The sequence below is a fragment of the Nelusetta ayraudi genome, unplaced genomic scaffold, assembly GCF_046127955.1.
Source record: "Nelusetta ayraudi isolate G7.1 ecotype Tasmania unplaced genomic scaffold, CSIRO-AGI_Nayr_v1 ptg000064l, whole genome shotgun sequence".
NCBI classification, from domain to species: Eukaryota; Metazoa; Chordata; class Actinopteri; order Tetraodontiformes; family Monacanthidae; genus Nelusetta; species Nelusetta ayraudi.
In genome coordinates, this window is record NW_027466114.1 from 1,858,458 (window position 1) to 1,877,190 (window position 18,733).

The window sequence follows — 18,733 nt, forward strand, 5'->3', positions numbered from 1 at the left end:
GTTCTCCTCACTGCCAGCACTCAGTGCGTCTCCAGACTCCTCCAGCCTGGAGATCCGTCCTCTGAGATACTTTGAGGACGTGGCAGCAGCTGTGACCAAGCTGAGAGATGAAATACAGCAAGTTCTGATGGAGACTCAGACAAACATCTCATGGACAGTGAGCAACGTTGATGTTCTACTGAAGGTACCAGAACCCAGGAGCAGAGAGGACTTCCTCAGATGTTCACCTCAAACCACTCTGGATCCAAACACAGTGAACAAAGAGCTGTTATTATCTGAGGAGAACAGAAAAGTGACAGGCATGATGGAAGTTCAGTCTTATTGTGATCATCCAGACAGATTCACATACAAGAAGCAGGTCCTGAGTAGAGAAGGTCTGACTGGACGATGTTACTGGGAGGTGGAGTGGAGAGGGTTGGTTGGTGTAGCAGTGGCCTACAGGAACATCAGCAGAGCAGGAAGGTCAAAGGAAAGTAGATTTGGATTAAATGACAAATCCTGGAGTTTATATTGTTCCCCAGGTGGATATGAGTTTTATCACAACAACATCAGGACTGATGTCTCAGGTCCTGAGTCCTCCAGAGTGGGAGTGTACCTGGACCACAGAGCAGGTCTGCTGTCCTTCTACAGCATCTCTGGAACCATGGAGCTCCTCCACAGAGTCCAGACCTCCTTCACTCAGCTGCTACATGTTGGACTTGCTGTTGGTCCAGGTTCTTCAGCTGAGTTGATGAAAGTGTGACTGAAGTCGTCAGAGAGACTCTGAGCTGAATTCTCACCTTTGATTCTTCTTCTGTCTTCACCTTTGTTGCCCAGTGTCTCCGGCTGTCAATCACAGGGTGGGCGGGGCCTGGACGCCACTTCCTGTTGGTGCTCCTGGTGACTGTTGTCCACCTGATGTTTGTCTCCACGGCTGCTGGATGTTTGTGCCACGTTGTTTCTCTTCCTCTGCAGCCCATTCATCCCCCAGATTAATAATGTGTCATTAGTCCACATGACAACTTTATTACTGTGGAAACACAGCTGAGGTCTGCTTCCACTCTGGACCTTTCCACCCTGACCTTTGACCTTTCAACAACTCATCCATCTGATCAACCTTCTGACTGTTGATCCGTTTGTCAACAATCAGATGAATGCATGTAAATATTGTGAGAGAATTGTGTCAAATGATTCTGCTTGTTGGCTCAATGTGACAATAGTCACTAAGTCATGAAATATGCCATCAGTCTGTATTGCACAACAATGTCAAGTCAATGATCAAGTGTTGAATTGAAGCAATAAAGCAACAAGACAATCCAGATAAAGTCTCTGCTTGTTCGTAGATTTCTCTTCTGACAAGATCTCCATGTATTCACCACAGACATTTAGAAAGTCAACACCATGAAGACAAGATCCAAGTTTCAAAAGCACATCAGTCAATGTAGGAAACAGCTGATATTTCTCTGGCATGAAGGAGGATGATGCCACACACACACACACACACACACAAACCACTATTTTACAGAACAAGTAGAGAACGGGTACTTTACTGACTCACAGTATTTACTTTATTATAATAACAATAATCATAAAACTTTATTTGTACAGTTTTATTATCATTATTATTATTATAATAAAGTAAATTGCAGTTGTTGCATCATAACCAATGTTCCCTCTCAGCTGCGTGCTTGCGCAGTCACGCACTACTTGCACATTCTCAGCGCACAAGAAAATCTATGTAGCGCATAAAATAAAATTCAACAGAAACAGATTAATTAATAATATTAGAGCTTTTATTAGGCGGCGCACCGCTACGCCTTCGGAAGGACGATTTTTTATTTTTTTTCCTTCCAGCTGCACTGTATGAGTCCAAAAGACAGAGAAAGTTTCCAGGTTGCAGAGCCGCGCTTTCCTAGAGGAAGCCCTGATGGGTCGTAGAAATGCTCATAGAAAAGTGAGTAATTAGATATTTTCCAGACAAAAAAATTCATATATAGTGATTATATAATGCTATAATATGTTATATATTATGTTGCCTGACAACGCCACCTGGGGAGTTGCACCCCAGAAAATGACTATATTAAAATTCCTCGGGCTGTTCAGGTTCGTTACACTTTGAGATTTGAGAGGACGAGACGGACTTCCAAAGAAACAGCTTTATTCAATCACAATTTAAAATAGTTGACTCTTTTTTTAAACACACCACGGAAAATCTTTTTTTTTTTTTAAAGAAACAATAAGACAGGTGTAGCTGCCTGAGTGTAGGCCTATCATGATAACAAATTTTGCTGGACAGTAATTGTGCTCCAAATTATTGTCGATAAACAATATTATTGACATCATTTTTTTAAATCATATATAATGATAATATATGTCATAATAATGCAAGTACACCATTTCAAAAGCAATAAACTTTCATTTCTCCAGATTAAGAGGTTGCAAATAAGATAAACAAATATAATAAACAAAAGACAACAAAAAAGTGTGTCCCGTCTCAGTTCATTACGGGACAGCTTTTTTAGTTGCCAAATACGGGACAATCGCGTATTTGAGCACGGAAACGACGCAAAGTCACAAACACAAATACAAGTTTAAAAAGGTACAAAAAGAGGATCGTGGTGCAAACGCAAAAAAACAAAACAAAACAACAAACAAACAAGCACGCACGCTGCAGGACATAAAAACATTTACTTCATCAATCAATGCGCTGTAAACAGAGGAGCGATGCAAAGCAAGAAAACACATGCAAAGGAAATAAGCTGATGTCATTGGAGGAATTAAGGGAGGAAAATAGGTTCAACATTCCTTTTGAAGGACAGTCACTCCACAATAGAATGTTTGTTGTTGTTTTTCTTTCAGACCAATCAAGTGAAATTGGATCAATGCTCACGGCACACCTGACATCATCTCACTAGTGCACTCGTGTGTCGCGGCACAGTGGTTGAGAAACACTGGTTTGGACATCCATCAACTATATCTCCCTTTTTGCCTCCTCTCTGACAGCCATGTCTCCAGACCACAGCCTCACTCTTTCAGATGCTGTCCACGAGGCGTATGTCGAGGTCAACGAGAAGGGAACAGAAGCTGCTGCTGCGACCGCTCTTGTGCCCGCGGGCAGTTGGAAAAGAGTTCACTGCAGACCAGCCCTTCTTGTTTTTCATTCAACACAACCCCTCCAGGAGCATTGTCTTTGCTGGCAGATGCTGCAACTCAGAGTGAGAGCTGCAGCCCTGTGGGTGATTTTAATTTGTTTGGGTTTTCTTTCTTTGTTTTTCTTTTTTCTTTTGAAGAATCACACTCTGAATTGCTGCTCTGGATTTCAAATCTAGTTGGACTTTCTTTATTTCTAAGCCTTCACTTAACGTCTGAATCACTTCCACATCACTGATGATAACAGTTAACAAAAAACTCTTGCTCAGTACAACTGTTAAAATAAATTAAAATAAATAAAAATAAAAATCAGTGAGTCTCATTTTCTGGCAAACAAGAATAAAGACATGAATTGCCCTGATTGAAAACTCAGTTGCGGATGCTTGACTCAACAATCTCAATATATATATCTATGTGTGTGTGTGTGTGTGTGTGTGTGTGTGTGTGTACACTTTATTAGCTTAATAATAACTGATAGTGCTTGCTGTCTTAGTCAAACAATTTTAATCACCCTAAATAATTTTGTACTGATAGTTGCACAAAGCAATTTCACTGTTCCCTTGAGATATTAAAGGTACTGAATCGAACCTGAACTATTTACTGGCAAAATAACACAAACAACATTATGAAATGAACACCGTTGTCTTCAGAATGAAATTGAACTTTCTGCTGGTTCTCGCCTCTTTGGCCTTTGGATAGGAACTCTGTGCATGGGTTGCCTCTGAATGTCAGGGCACGATTCAGAAACCACAAGTATTTGTAAAATAGAAACTTTTTTTGAGGGGACCTTGCAGTCGGACTGAAGGAAAAAAATATCTATAAGGGTTGCTTTTAAACAACCACATTCTGAATTGCAGCCCTGTTTTTCAAATATAGGAGCAGTGTCTTTATTTCTAAACTTAGACTATTCGTCTGAATCACTTCCACATCACCGATGATTACAGTTAAGAAAAAACAAGCGTTCATTAGAACTGTTAAAATGAAATAGAAAATCGGTTTGTGTCTTTTTCTGGGAAACAAGGACTTGAATTGTCCTGACTGAAAACTCATTTACTGATGCGTGACTGAACGATATATGGTGGTGGACAAATGGAGGTAAGATGAAGAAATTCTTCATAAATCCAGGTGACATGGAACTATAAAAAGTTCATTGCTCTGATAACTCAGCAGTTACAAAAGCAGCCGTTTTTCAGAGGCAACACAGACAGAGTTCCTCTCCAACGGTCCAAACAGGCCTCTAGCTGTTGCGGTCAGATATGTAGCATATTGCTGTAAGTCATTGTGATTTTAATTTGAAAGTTAACCGGATGGTGTTTGTGACTCATTTTCCATTTGAAAGTCGTATTGGGAGTAACAAAGTAAAACACGGAGCTTGCACAAAAAAAACAAGTCGTCCTATTAAGTTATTTATTAACACAAGACATTACATGGTGTCAGAATAAGAACTTAAGAAGACAAGACAAAAATGGCACGCTTCACTTCAAACCACCTCCGAGCCATTAAAGAGTAACACGTTTGTCTTGGCCGATCATGAGAGGAACAAAATAGCTCCATTGAAGCAAAAGTTCCGGGAACACTGTGAACCCAGAAAAAAAAAGAAACAATATCTGCCCTACATCAGACACATGTTTTTCACCCGTGTACAAGGCCCGTCGGAAACGGTAGACACCTACGTGACAAGCCTAAAAAATAAAGCCAAAGACTGTGAATTTGGCGACCTCTGTGACTCACTCATTCGTGACAGAATAGTCTGTGGAATAAAAGATGATCGAGTGAGAGCCAGATTGCTCAGAGAAGCCCACCTCGCGCTTGTTAAAGCACTTGATGTGTGCCGTGCCAGTGAGCTGGCATCCACCCAAATGAAAGCTTTGCATGAAGAAGATGAGGTGCAGAAAACCAAAGACGTGGCAGCATGAATGAAAACCCTGTGTCCAGTGAAAAGAAAATCAACAGTCAAAGGTTGTGGCTACAGGCACAACCTGAGAAAACGCCCTGCCTATGGACAAACATGCAAGAAATGTGAAAAGAAAAATCATTTTGCAAAGATGTGCCGGGCAAGCAGCCAGAAGAAATCACAACAGGTGCGTGCTGTGGAATGTAATCAGGAATATACTGACAATGATGAAGAAATGTCCATTGGGACAATGAAGACGAAAGATATTGCAGCTGTTAAAAAAGGCAAAGAGTGACAATGACAGATGGACTGAAGAGCTGATAAATGAAAAGAAAGTTGGATTTGGGATTGACACCGGCGCTGACTGCAATGTTATATCAGCCAAGACTTTTCAGGCTTTGAAGCTTGACAATGAGCTTCATGCATCTCGCTGCAGATTAGTGGCGTACTCAGGCCACAAGATGGAGCCACTATGCAAAACATCACTCACATGCCAGTACAAGGGACAAGCACACCAGATTGACTTCGAAATAGTAGAGAAAGCCACTCCAGCTATTGTTGGGAATAGCTGGAGCTAAAATAGAAACAAGTACAGAGCTAAAAATGGTGAAGAGACTGTACAGCATGGAAAAACAGATGCCATCCCTCAATAATATGAGCATCTCTTCACAGGACTTGGATGCTTACCAGGAGAACACACCATAAAACTGGACCCAGAAGTGAAACCAGTGATACATGCACCCAGGAGGTTCCCAGTTGCTCTCCGAGACAGAGAGATTGATCAGCTTCATAAGATGGAGCGATCAAGGGTCATAGCAAAACAGTTGGAACCAACTCAATGGGTAAATAGCATGGTTACTGTTGTCACTCCACAGAAGACCAGAATTTGTATGGATCCCAAGGATCTGAATACAGCAACAAGAAGAGAACATTATCCACTTCTCACTGTGGAGGAGGTGGTATCACTCATGCCTAACACAAATTATTTCTCTGTGCTGGATGTGAACCAAGGGTTTTATCAAATTAAACTAGATGAAGAGAGCTCCAAGCTCTGCACTTTCAACACGCCCATTGGAAGGTACCGCTTCAAATGCCCTCCCTTTGGGATTTCATCTGCCAGCAAAGTGTTTCAAAGAGCGGTGGCCCAGATGTTCGAGGGGTTGAATGGGGTGGTCAACATCATTGGTGCTCTTCCTGTTTGGGGTGACTCTGGGGTGAGAATACTAAAAAGAGCAAATGAAAATGGCTTAAGATTCAATGAAGCCAAATGTAAGTTCAGAACGACAGAGGTCAAATACATTGGCCATGCACTCCATGCATATTTGAATTATTTATTCTTATATATCTGCATCTACTGTTTATTGTGAGAGCTTTAACCCTGCAACTCACTCTGGCTACTTCTATCTCTCTCTCTGTCTCTCTCTAAATTTTTTTGTATTTCCTTCTCACCCCAGCTGGTCATAGGCAGATGACGGCCCTCTGGAGTCTGAATCTGCTCTAGGTTTCTTCCCACAGGGGAGTTTTTCCTGGCCACTGTCGCACTTTGCTTGCTCTCTGGGCCCAGTTGGTTCCATTCTCTCTGATTGTACAAAGAGCTTTGAGACGTTTCTGAATGTGATTTAGTGCTGTACAAATAAAAGTTGATTGATTGGTTGATTGATTGATGGCTCAACACCAGCCTCTCAAAGGACTTCATGACCACAGATGTCAGGGCGACGGGCCTGTAGTCATTTAATCCTTTGATGGCGCTGGTCTCAGCTCCAGGGAACGGTTGAAGATCCATGTAAAGGTGGGAGCCAGTTGTTCAGCGCAGGCCTTCGGCAGGAGGGGGACACACCGTCTGGTCCTGGTGCCTTCCTAACCTAAGAGCAACAGGGATATTTAGAAGAATATACTGTAGTAGTTTGTATGTTTATTTAGTGATTTATTGTTTGCGCGACTCAAATGCGCGACTCACATCGGGAACCCGTCGGAAACCGTCTCATAAATCCACGCGTGCAGGCACTCAGATGGGGTTGCGACAGTGGTAAAGGAAGACCAAGGCTTTGAGGTTTTGATTGGTTGTTGTTTTTCTTCTTCGTCTTCTTTTTCTTCTTCGTCTTCTTCGCTTTTTGCAAATAACGTTCTCAAAGGAACTGGAGGAAAATGGTTGCGCTTGAGTCAAGTAAACAAAAAATAGGGGGATTATAAAATTACGCAAACCTCGCATATTTTGCTCGGAAATCTGAGATTTATGCGGCGAAATTGTCTTTGGAAAAATGCGGATCCCCCCGCATGATTACACGTACTTTGACTGATTATGCCTTGAATTACGCCATCGCATAATGCGGTTTTTCTGGAGGGACTGACTAGACCACTGAGCAGTTAGTAGCAATAGCCAATCAGATCTGGAGTCTCCGATGGCAAGGTCAGCTAGCTGGCTTTACGCTGAACTTCACACGTAAGCATCCTGTGATTGGATAAGAAGCCCTGAGAACCTCGAAGACTGAACTCAACCTGGAGATCCAGTTGCCACCACGGTGAAGCCGTAATACTTGAAGAAGAATATAAAGATTTAGTTGCCGAACCATCTGCAATTTCAAATATATAAACCGTGGTGCATTGAATTGGAGACAATGTTCAGTTTATTGGTGCAGTTTGGACAAGAGTTGAAGCTCATTTTGTGTTCATTTAGGGTTGATTAAATATGAGGTCGCTAAAGGCCGAGGCTAGAAATGCATATAATATAATGTGAGAAAGTGAGCGATCTCCGCCTCCCCTTCTCACTGTCTCCCCCACGAGGACCCGGCGGCGTGGCGTTGCCCACGCGGGAGAGCGAGCGAAAGAGACGCTGTTTTACACGTGCACACACGCACACTCCCACACACACACACACACACACACACACACACACACACACACACACACACACACACACACACACAAAGTGGCACACGGGGTTGTGTAAGGGATTTTTATTTTGTATTTAATACGGTTTTTGTGCCCAGCCGTGCTTTGGGGGCGGAGGAACGGGTGCCGTGAGCAGGGTGTCGGCGTCGGCAGCGCGGAGCACCGCGACTCCCATTCTGTCCCATTTCCCAACCTGTAACAGTTTGTGCACTGGTCATTCATCTCTCACCATCATCTGTCACCATGCTGCTCACCCACACCTCACCTGCATCCGCTTGGTCCCGGTCGGCTCCGCTGCTCCTGGGCGGAAGCGCGTGCCGCTGCGGGGGTGGGGTTTTATGGAGCGCCGGCGAAGTGGAGTAGCCCATTGCCGTAAGGGGGGGTGTTGGTTTTGGTTTGAATGTGTAATTAAGGGGAGAATGTGGGGTCTATTTGTATTTAAGGGTTTGTATGTTTAGGGGGAATTGTGTTCTGTTTATTGAAGGGTGTATTTCTTTGTGTTATTGTTTTGTTTTGAAATGTTCGACTTTGTCGATGTCACCACGGTTAGTGGGGTGGCCCAATTGGCAATAGGATGCTGCCCACTATAAAGGGGGCTCATTTTGCTGTGGGAAGGGAGAACTGGCTAGTCTGTTGTGAGACTAGGGGAAGGTGAAGTTGGCTCCTGCTGCTTTATTTATGGTTTTTTTTTTGGGTTAAAAGACTTAAAAGGAGGCAGGCACTTGACGCTGCCTGCCTCCTCCTTCAACTCCACCACCTCAACCCGGTCGGTCCAGATCCCCTTTTTCGTGGGGAGGCCACTTTGCCCCTCCACACATAATATAATATAATATAATATGATATGATATAATATAATATAATATAGTTGTATATTATATTTCATATTATTTATTAATATAGCATTATATAATCACTATATATGAATTCACATGATCATGGGTGTTATGATGCAATAAAGTAAATACAATGTGAGTCAGTAAAGTACCCGTTCTCTACTTGTTCTGTAAAATAGTGGTGTGTGTTTGTGCGTGCGTGTGTGTGTGTGTGTGTGTGTGTGTGTGTGAGTGTGTGTGTGAGTGTGTGTGCATGCGTGCACACTTTTTTTCTCCTGTTTTTGCAGAGCTGCAGATGAAGCTGCTTTGCTAACTGTTAGTTGACCTTTGACCTTGCTGAGTTCCTGCTGACTCTCTGCCTCCCCCCCTCTGGTGAGCAGCTGGTACTGCAGCCTGACATCAGTCACGTCAGCTCATTGACTGGCACCAGTTCACTGCCAGGAAACACTCCCACTGCTCTCTGGATTGTCTTGTTGCTTTATTGCTTCAATTCAACAGTTGATCATTGACTTGACATTGTTGTGCAATACAGACTGATGGCATATTTCATGACTTATTGATTGACTATTGTCACATTGAGCCAACAAGCAGAATCAAAAGACAAAATTCTCTCACAATATTTACATGCATTCATCTGATTGTTGACAAACGGATCAACAGTCAGAAGGTTGATCAGATGGATGAGTTGTTGCAAGGTCAAAGGTCAGCGGGGAAAGGTCCAGAGTGGAAGCAGACCTCAGCTGTGTTTCCACAGTAATAAAGTTGTCATGTGGACTAATGACACATTATTAATCTGTGGGATGAATGGGCTGCAGAGGAAGAGAAACAACGTGGCACAAACATCCAGCAGCCGTGGAGACAAACATCAGGTGGACAACAGTCACCAGGCGCACAAACAGGAAGTGGCGTCCAGGCCCCGCCCACCCTGTGATTGACAGCCGGAGACACTGGGCAACAAAGGTGAAGACAGAAGAAGAATCAAAGGTGAGAATTCAGCTCAGAGTCTCTCTGACGACTTCAGTCACACTTTCATCAACTCAGCTGAAGAACCTGGACAAACAGCAAGTCCAACATGTAGCGGCTGAGTGAAGGAGGTCTGGACTCTGTGGAGGAGCTCCATGGTTCCAGAGACGCTGTAGAAGGACAGCAGACCTGCTCTGTGGTCCAGGTACACTCCCACTCTGGAGGACTCAGGACCTGAGACATCAGTCCTGATGTTGTTGTGACTAAACCCATATCTACCTGGGTAACAATCTAAACTCCAGGATTTGTCATTGAATCCAAATGCACTTTCCTTTGACGTTCCTGCTCTGCTGATGTTCCTGTAGGCCACTGCTACATCAACCCACCCTCTCCACTCCACCTCCCAGTAACATCGTCCAGTCAGACCTTCTCTACTCAGGACCTGCTCCCAGTCAGTGAATCTGTCTGGATGATCACAATAAGACTGAACTTCCATCATGCCTGTCACTTTTCTGTTCTCCTCAGATAATAACAGATGTTTGTTCACTGTGTTTGGATCCAGAGTGATTTGAGGTGAATATCTGAGGAAGTCCTCTCTGCTCCTGGGTTCTGGTACCTTCAGTAGAACATCAACGTTGCTCACTGTCCATGAGATGTTTGTCTGAGTGTCCATCAGAACTTGCTGTATTTCATCTCTCAGCTTGGTCACAGCTGCTGCCACGTCCTCAAAGTATCTGAGAGGACGGATCTCCAGGCTGGAGGAGTCTGGAGACGCACTGAGTGCTGGCAGTGAGGAGAACCTGTGGAGAAACTGGCTGTGGTCCAGTGTGTGTGAGATCTTCTCCAGCTCAGCGTCTCTCCTCTTCAGCTCCATCATCTCCTGCTCCAGCTTCTTCTCAAGCTCTTTGACTCCACTCACTGCTGCCCCCTGTGTGGATCTGACCTGCTGCTGCACCTCAGAGCGTCTTTTCTCCAGCAGACGGATCATCTGGGTGAGGATCTTCTCGCTGTCCTTGACTGCTTTATCAGCAGAGCCGTTGATGGACTCCACCTCCTTCTGAAGCACCTTCAGGTCTTCCTCTGTGTGCTGGATCTTCTGCTGGATCTTCTGCCTGGTCTCCTCCAGCTCTCTCTGCCTCTCAGTCCTCTCTGCTGCTGCTGCCACTGTGTCGTGACCTTTATGCTCATCCACACAGCATAAACCACAGATGATCTTCTGATCAGTGCGGCAGAACATCTTCATCACCTCATCATGACGAGGGCAGATGTTCTCCTGGAGCTGCTGGCTGGGTTCCACCAGCTTGTGCTTCTTAAATGTTGAAGACTGACGATGAGGCTGGAGGTGAGAGTCACAGTAGGAGGCTCGACAGACCAGACAGGACTTGAGGGCCTTGAGTTTCCTCCCAGTGCAGACATCACAGGCCACATCTCCAGCTCCAGCATAGCAGTGATCAGCAGGAGCATCTTGGAGTCCAGTCTTCGACAGGGTCTCCACAAGAGCTGCTAACAGGGTGTTCCTCTCCAGGACAGGCCTTGGTGTGAAGGTCCTCCTACACTGAGGGCAGCTGTAGACTCTCCTCCTCTCCTCCTCTGCATCCCAGTGGTGTTGGAGACACTTCCTGCAGTAGTTGTGTCCACAGGAAGTGGTCACTGGTTCCTTGAGAAGATCCAGACAGAGGGAACAAGAGAAGGTTTCTGGGTCCAGCTGAGCTGCTGCCTGAGCCATTTCACTTCTGAGAGCCACTGACTGACTGGCTGACTGGGTTCTGTTTCCTCAGAAACGAAACCAGTTTGACTTGAGGGGGAGGAAACGACCAGACAGGGCTGTGATTGGCTGCAGGGAGCACAGGGGGCGGGACTTCTAACCTCCTGACTCATTCCGGGAAGAGGAGTGGCAGGGTGTGTGTGTGTGAGTGTGTGTGTGTGTGTGTGTGTGTGTGTGTGTGTGTGGACTTTGTTTACTTGGCGCTGAAGACAGACAATGAATCAAAGTTCATAGTTCACAATCTGAGTCGTCATTTGCAGCTGATGTCATTGCTGCTGCTGCTGCTGCCACACACACACACACACATACACACACACACACACACACCAGCAACTTACCATCTCAGCTGCGCGCTGACATAGATTGCGTAACAAAGTGAAGAGGTGCCACTCTGCTCTATTTTGACTGGCTGACAGCAGCACACTGGCTTAGCTTGTCTATTCAGAGAAGAGCTATCACTCCGGCTCATTTTTCAATCTATGTTATCACATGCATACTACTGCTCATTCATTGGTAGTTGAATTGTTAGGTGTGCTTGATCAGTGATTTACATTATTTTAAATAATAATTTAACATATTGTTAAATATGGCGCAGATAAAATCAATCAGTCTAAAACATCCATTATGTTATTAAACCAGGAAGACAGAGAAAATCCAACTAATGTAGTTTCTCAATTTAAAGTTGTCGACTGCTTCACTTATTTAGGCATTCAAATTGTTCCGCTGCTGGATAACATCATAGAATCTAACTATAAACCAGTAATTCAAGAAATGTCAAATTCTTGAGATAGATGGGCTGATTTTCCAATGTCGTTATTGGGGAAAATGAGCACTCTTAAAATGAATGTACTGCCTAAACTATTATATTTATTTCAAAATTGACCTCCGCCACCTCCAAGCAATCCATTTTCTCAGCTGAAGACACTCTTCATCAAGTTTTTATGGAACAATAAACGCTCCAGGCAGCGCCTATCGTTGCTGTACCTGCCGTATGACAGAGGAGGGCTTCAATGCCCACAGCCATTCTGGTATTACTGGGCTGCGCAACTGACAACACTGATGTTTCACTTCTCAGAAGAGAACGTGCCGCTGTGGAGGGAGATGGAAGGTTATTCACTGAAGCTTCCCTTATCCATTTACCTTTACTCAGCAGATTTTAAGAAACTCCAAAATAACACTAAGAATCCTATGACTAAAAATATGATCACCGTCTGGCAACTAGTTGAGAAATATTTCAAAGACGCAGCCTCACTCTCATTATTTAGTCCGATACGGGGAAATGATCTCTTCCCCCCCAGGAGGAGGTGAGGGGGGGTTTAAAATATGGGCTGAGCAAGGGTTACAAAAAGTAGGAGATCTTTATAATCCTGTTGATAAGCGTCTGATGTCTTTCCATGAAATTGTCGTTAAACACGATCTACCTCGCAGCCAGTTCTTCAGATACTTGCCTTGTGTATTCCTAGCCTGTCAACACTTGAAAGAATGATGATGAAAGACTGCCAGGGGAGGGGCCTGATTTCTAAAATATATATATATATCCAGCTGGTGTATCAGTCTTCAGAATCCTCGTTAGATAAGCTTGAGTCCTGGAGAGAGGACCTACAGGTTGACCTGTCCACTGAGGAGTGGGAGAAGGCCTGCACCAAAGCACAATCTCACACAGTGAATACCCGGTTGAAATGGCTGCAGTACAACTGGTGAATGCGGTCTTACATGACGCCGGTCAAGTTGAATAAATTCAACAGCGCCGTACCAGATGTGTGCATAAAGTGTGATAAAGAAAAGGGCTCGATCTTTCATTGTTTGTGGCAGTGTTCTCAAATTCAGAAATTGTGGGGAGAAGTGAAAGAATGCATGGAGGAGATATTAGAGATACAATTACTTTTAGAAGCCAAGCTTTTTCTTTTGGGTTTTTATCCTCCAAACTGTAACGTAAGAAAGAAGCATGGATTATTTTTAGACATAGGTCTGCTCTTGGCCAAGAGAGTGATTGCACTGGCTTGGAAAGATGTGGATAGACCGAGGAAGGGCAGATGGTTTTCAGAATGAACAGCAACTCTGCCCTTAGAAAAGATGACATATGCTCTGTATTTTTCTCTACTCCATCCTCCTCCTCTTCCCCCCTCTCCTCACTAAGCCTCCGTTGCTGCCTTGTCGTCTCTTTCTCTCCTGTCCTAATACTCTTTTTAAAATAAGAAGAGATGTCTGTGGACTTTCTCTTCATTGTCTGAAAATGACTGACATAACATATACAAGCAGCAGCTAACGTTAGCTACGTAACTCAGTTCTACATGTCAAAAACCCGTCAAAAGGCTGCTCTAACAGGTGCTGTAGCGGCACTATTTAGCACTTAAAAAGCACACGTTACGACGCATACTTCCCCCTCTTCTTTTACTCAGGAATATTTTTGACTTTATGACTTATTTTGACTTACTGAGGCTCGGCTCCGATCGGACCAGAGGGAGCCGAGCCGATCGGGGCGCTCCGATTAGAGCCGATTTCAACCCGGGTCAGTTGCTGGGTTGTTTGACGCGTTTTGACGCGTCTTCTCTGTCTTCTCTCTTAACTCCATTTGAGGTCATTTATCTGTGTAGATACAAGCGGCGGTCACGCGCACACTCTGACCCATTGCTGTCTATGCGCGCAACAGCGGCCGTGGGGAGAGGGAGGGGTGTGAGGTGCTGTGAGTGAGGGAAGATCAAAAGCGGCTTGCCTGGCTGGCTGCGCATTTGGGGTGAAATGCATTGTAGTAGGGTCAGTACCCTACTACAACCTATAATGGCCAGTACATTTATAGGGGGGGCCGTGGCCACCCCCTGGTGGCGCCACTGGTAGGGCCAAAGCTTCAGACACTACACCATCCTTTCCTTTTTGATTGGAACATTTGTTTTGATGTCCATATGTTGCATCTTGGATCACGGTGACAAGAAATAAAAATCAAGAAACTGTTGAAATTCAACAGATTTATTGGTGAATAGGCCAAAGAGGCCACACCTGAGGAAAAAAAAACTACAGTTTGCAAATGTAAGTCCGACATACTCACAAATATGTATACCATGTATTTGCAGTAGACTGATAATACATTCTGCAAATAGTCAATGTCGGCTGATGAAATAAGGCACAAGTGTTGCCTCTGTAAATGTACAAAATCACTTAATATAAACATAACATTTATAAATGAAGTCATCAAACTCATGAATCAAAAAACAAAGGAAGCAGGAGTCTTAAGGGAAGACGTGCTGATGATTTACACCAGAGTAAATAAAAAGCTCCCAGTATAGCCAATAAGCAGCAAAGGATTAATTTATCGTGGTTAAACTTGCACAGACAATTCACATCTTGGCTCTGGGCATCCCACTAGAGTAGAGGTGAGCCTGCAGGAAGGCCAACATCTTCCTCCAGGCGTCTTCTTGAGCCTCAGAGTGAGGTTTGGTCGTTCCTCCCCAAACTAATTTCACTAGAAAACACACATTAATCTTCCCATCAGCATAACAGCCAAAAACATGACACCTGCATAGAGAAATAAAGCCTGGAAATACCATGGACGCCTCAAAAAGGGAAAATAAAGTCAAATATAAAGCGGCTGTATGTTGTTATTACATTGCGATTCATCATCGGAAGACCTACCATTCTTTTTGAAATTGGTCACCCTGAAGTGTGGCGACTAGGGCGGCTCGATCAGGTGACCAGCTCCATGGTATTCCAAGACAGTCAGCAGGTGCTCCTTACCTGCCGCCTTCATCCTTTGGGAGATCTGAGGGTCAAAGGTCATAAACAAATAAATGCCATTTCATTGATTCATGACAATATGTGCACATCTGGCTGTCAGCCATGCGTGTCTCGACTTACGTCTTTAGAACACTCGACTGCTGGCCAGTTCTGATCGTCTGTGCCGTTGATCAACAACAACGGACAATTTATCTTTCCCACCTGGGAAAGTAAAAAAAAACAAATTAAAGAAATTCGAGGGACATCAGGTGGAAAATGCTTCTGCTGACCAGAAGCAGTCAGCCCTCCCACCATCTGACAAGCAACAGTCAATAACATGCCATTGACAATCTGAATCTGACAACAAATCTCCTAGTTTGCATCCTTTGTGTTGTGTTGTTTGTCGTTACTGATGTCCACTTTGTCAGAGTCGTGCATCACAGCTAAGCCCAACCCTTTACCGATCTGATGGCCGCTCTCGTCAAAGATGATCTTGTCCGCTTGCCTGCCGGAAGAAGGAAGCACAGTCTGTGCAGTGGATCCGCAGACATTCCCGGCAGTTCTTCCATGTGAATGCGGATGCGTAGCCACATGACAGAAAACAACACCTACGTTGCAAAGAGTCTCAAGACTTCACTGATCCTTTCCCCCTCCGGCCTGAGGTGACTCCCGCTGATTCCGACACAACAAAAGGGCTGAAATGCAACACAGTGACACACGCTGACACACCATCTATCACAACCAAGTTATATTTGCCCAGCGTGCCCCGTTACCTTGACGACAGAGCTCTCTGCAGCCAGGTAGAGGCTTATGATGCAGCCGAGGCAGAGACCAAACAGTGCCACTCTGTCCGGCACCACCTGAGGATGCTCCTGCAGTAAACTGAACGCCATCTGTGTCGGAGCAGAAGAACAAAACTGAAAAATCAGAAGTTTTCAGCCAGGAGATGGCACACAAAAGCCGTGACCGGCGTTCAAGTGGTTTGATTCTACACGACTCAGCAACGTGTAATCATTTCATCACACTACATGACATTGGAGGAAGTGTGAATCCTGAGATACCATCCAGCACGGACCTCGAAGAAGTGGAACTCATCGCCGACTGACGCCGTTTCCTCGGCAGAGATATACTCCAGCGCCAAGCTGACGTAACCGTGGGAGGCCAGCATGGCGGAGCGATACTCCACCAGCCCTCCGCCACCCCCCCCACATGTCCAGCACACCCGGGAAGGGTCCTGGGCCTGGAGACAAGAGCACAGGGGGCAGGAGGGAGACCTTTAAAACCAGCAAACACATGAAGAGCAAGAAACAGCCAAGCTGAAAGGAAGAGCTCACCCGGTGGAATGAATAAAGTCCCTTGCACGCCCCTCTCTCCAACGCTGACCCTCTTCACGCCCGGGGCCACGTACCACCGCTCGATGACACTGGAGCCCAGGGGGCAGAGCTTCCTGAAGCCCTCAGCTTGGTGCCCGCCGTCCACCGAGATGCTGATCAGCAGCGGGCTGTACACGTTGGTCCCCCTCAACCTGTCGTGTCAAAGGAATGCAGCACACATTGTGTTCTCCACTGTGTCAGGTCTGAGCGTCAATAAAGTTACACAGTCGCAGGTTACCTGAGGTGTTGGCGACCATCTGGTACGGGACGCATGCTCCATAATAAACCCATGGCTTCTTTTCCCGTGTACGTGCCCCCGAAACTAATGTCATCTGCCACTGCAAAAAGGAGTAAAGTGTCAATACACAGGATAATTCTACAAACAAATTAAAAGATGGACAGCACAAAGGAGGAAGAGAAGCCCACCGGACACGACTCCCCTGTGGTCGCTGACGTAGTGTCCGAAAGCCTCCCAGTAGTCGTTGTCCTCGGACAGGTGGAGCGAGTGAAGTGTCACGGGGAGTCCGGGAGGGAGGTTCTCCACCAGCACCGTCAGCTTATCGTCCACCAGACCCCGACAGGGGCTGACGGAGAGGACGGGTGCGAGCCGGGACATGGCGGACGGTCTTCCTGCGGAAGAATGAGGGTGAGGTTAAAATGAACCTTGAACCTTGAACCTAAGGGAGGAAAACACCTGGTTAAAAAAAACTGTAAAAAGAGACAAAGAAAGTGGCCAATAATCTTTATTTGACAAGGGGAATTTGCACAAGTGTCTGTTTAAGGGTCTGTCTGTTAATTTGTTGTAATTTGATGTAAATGCATCCTGTCATGTTGCTACATGACTGCAATAAAAATGGACTGCAGTCTCAAAGTGCAACTATGAAAATAAGATGAATGAAAATAGATTTCAACGTCTAGTCCTTTATCCAGATTATTCTAAGAAAACAAGTGCTACTTCTTTATCAGGTCAAACAGTCCTGTGAAGCAGAGCACTTAGCGTAGCACTCAACCCATCAAACCTCTCATCAAAGTTCTCTGTTCAGAAATTGGCGGCAATGAGTTTTTATCACGCCAAGAAAGTGGGCGGGGCGGAGTAGAAAACAGGAACATCCGCTCTCTGTTGATTTTCACTGGAATTAGCCAGTTTCCGTCTGAGGTCATATGCCGTACCGGTAGTATTGACTTATGTTTCATGAAGTCCTTGCACTCTGGTAGTTTTATGAAAGGTTTTCAAATATCTGCTGAATCCAAATTTCCGGATACTTTTTAAATTCGCTCATCTTGTTTTGAGTTCAGTTGATTAAAAGTGCCTCAAGTGTTGGCGACAACCATCCCGTTGTACTTATATATATATATTACTCGCGATAACACTTTCCACGAATAAAGGCATTTTTAAAAGCGTCTTTTAAAAAGCGATTTCGCTTAGAAAAATAACACACAACAACAACAACAACAATCGAAATCGGAATGTTCAACATAACGCCGCACAGCCTGCATGGTTTCCATGCGGAGGCACCGAGTTACAAAAGCACGGAGCACCATTCCAGCATAAGAATATTATTTCTTCAAAATGAAGTGGTTAGGGTCACTCACGGAGGTCAATACACGTCCCTGAGAGTCGATGGCGTGGACTAACAGAGGTCCGGACCAGAGCAAATGAGCGCCGTGGTTGACTCTGCTCTCGGTCTCTATTCAGAAATTTATGACGGAGGCAGTGACGTGCAGTGAGGTTTGGGGTTGGGCAGGCACTGACTCAAAAGTCAGATTTACAAACATAAACTATGATGCTAAGGCACTGACACTCATGTCAGATTTACAAACAGAAAGTATGATGCTAATAGAACAGCTTCAATTCTGGGTGTTATCCCATTTTGGATTAAATTGAAAAGCATTTGAAACACACCACTGCATAATGCAGGATAGTATATCTGACCTTTACTTGTAAATGAAGTCCAGACATTGTCACAGGGAAAGCAGTAAAGGCGATTTTCTTTTTTTTTTTAATAGCACAGCCACAAAGCCAATCTTTTCGAGAATACCAGTCCGTTTGAAAATAACGAGTTATATACTTTCCAGTCACCCCCGTCGTTTGAAGCAAACCTTGCAGATCTGGCGTTGGTTTCCCACTACTTATGACTTCTTGCTTCGATTGAAAGTGCAGTTTTGAGAAATTTCTTAT

At 44.8% G+C, this 18,733-nt stretch overlaps 3 protein-coding genes and 1 pseudogene across 3 annotated transcripts in view; all 4 read right to left on the bottom strand.

Moving 5' to 3' along the window:
- Positions 1-18,733, bottom strand: part of LOC142898370 (NLR family CARD domain-containing protein 3-like) — a 417,525-nt gene that overhangs the window by 250,329 nt on the left and 148,463 nt on the right. The gene's annotated exons all lie outside the window — the stretch shown is intronic.
- Positions 1-18,733, bottom strand: part of LOC142898405 (NACHT, LRR and PYD domains-containing protein 12-like) — a 143,863-nt gene that overhangs the window by 85,987 nt on the left and 39,143 nt on the right. The gene's annotated exons all lie outside the window — the stretch shown is intronic.
- On the bottom strand, positions 9,098-11,641 carry LOC142898388 (tripartite motif-containing protein 16-like). The gene has a single exon (XM_076041327.1). The coding sequence runs from the start codon at positions 11,432-11,434 to the stop codon at positions 9,767-9,769; it is 1,668 nt and encodes a 555-aa protein (XP_075897442.1). The 5' UTR covers positions 11,435-11,641; the 3' UTR covers positions 9,098-9,766.
- Positions 14,422-18,214, bottom strand: LOC142898406 (peroxisomal succinyl-coenzyme A thioesterase-like; annotated as a pseudogene).

Excerpts from the sequence above, each read along its gene's own strand:
- LOC142898388 (XM_076041327.1), bottom strand. The coding sequence starts at position 11,434 with ATGGCTCAGGCAGCAGCTCAGCTGGACCCAGAAACCTTCTCTTGTTCC.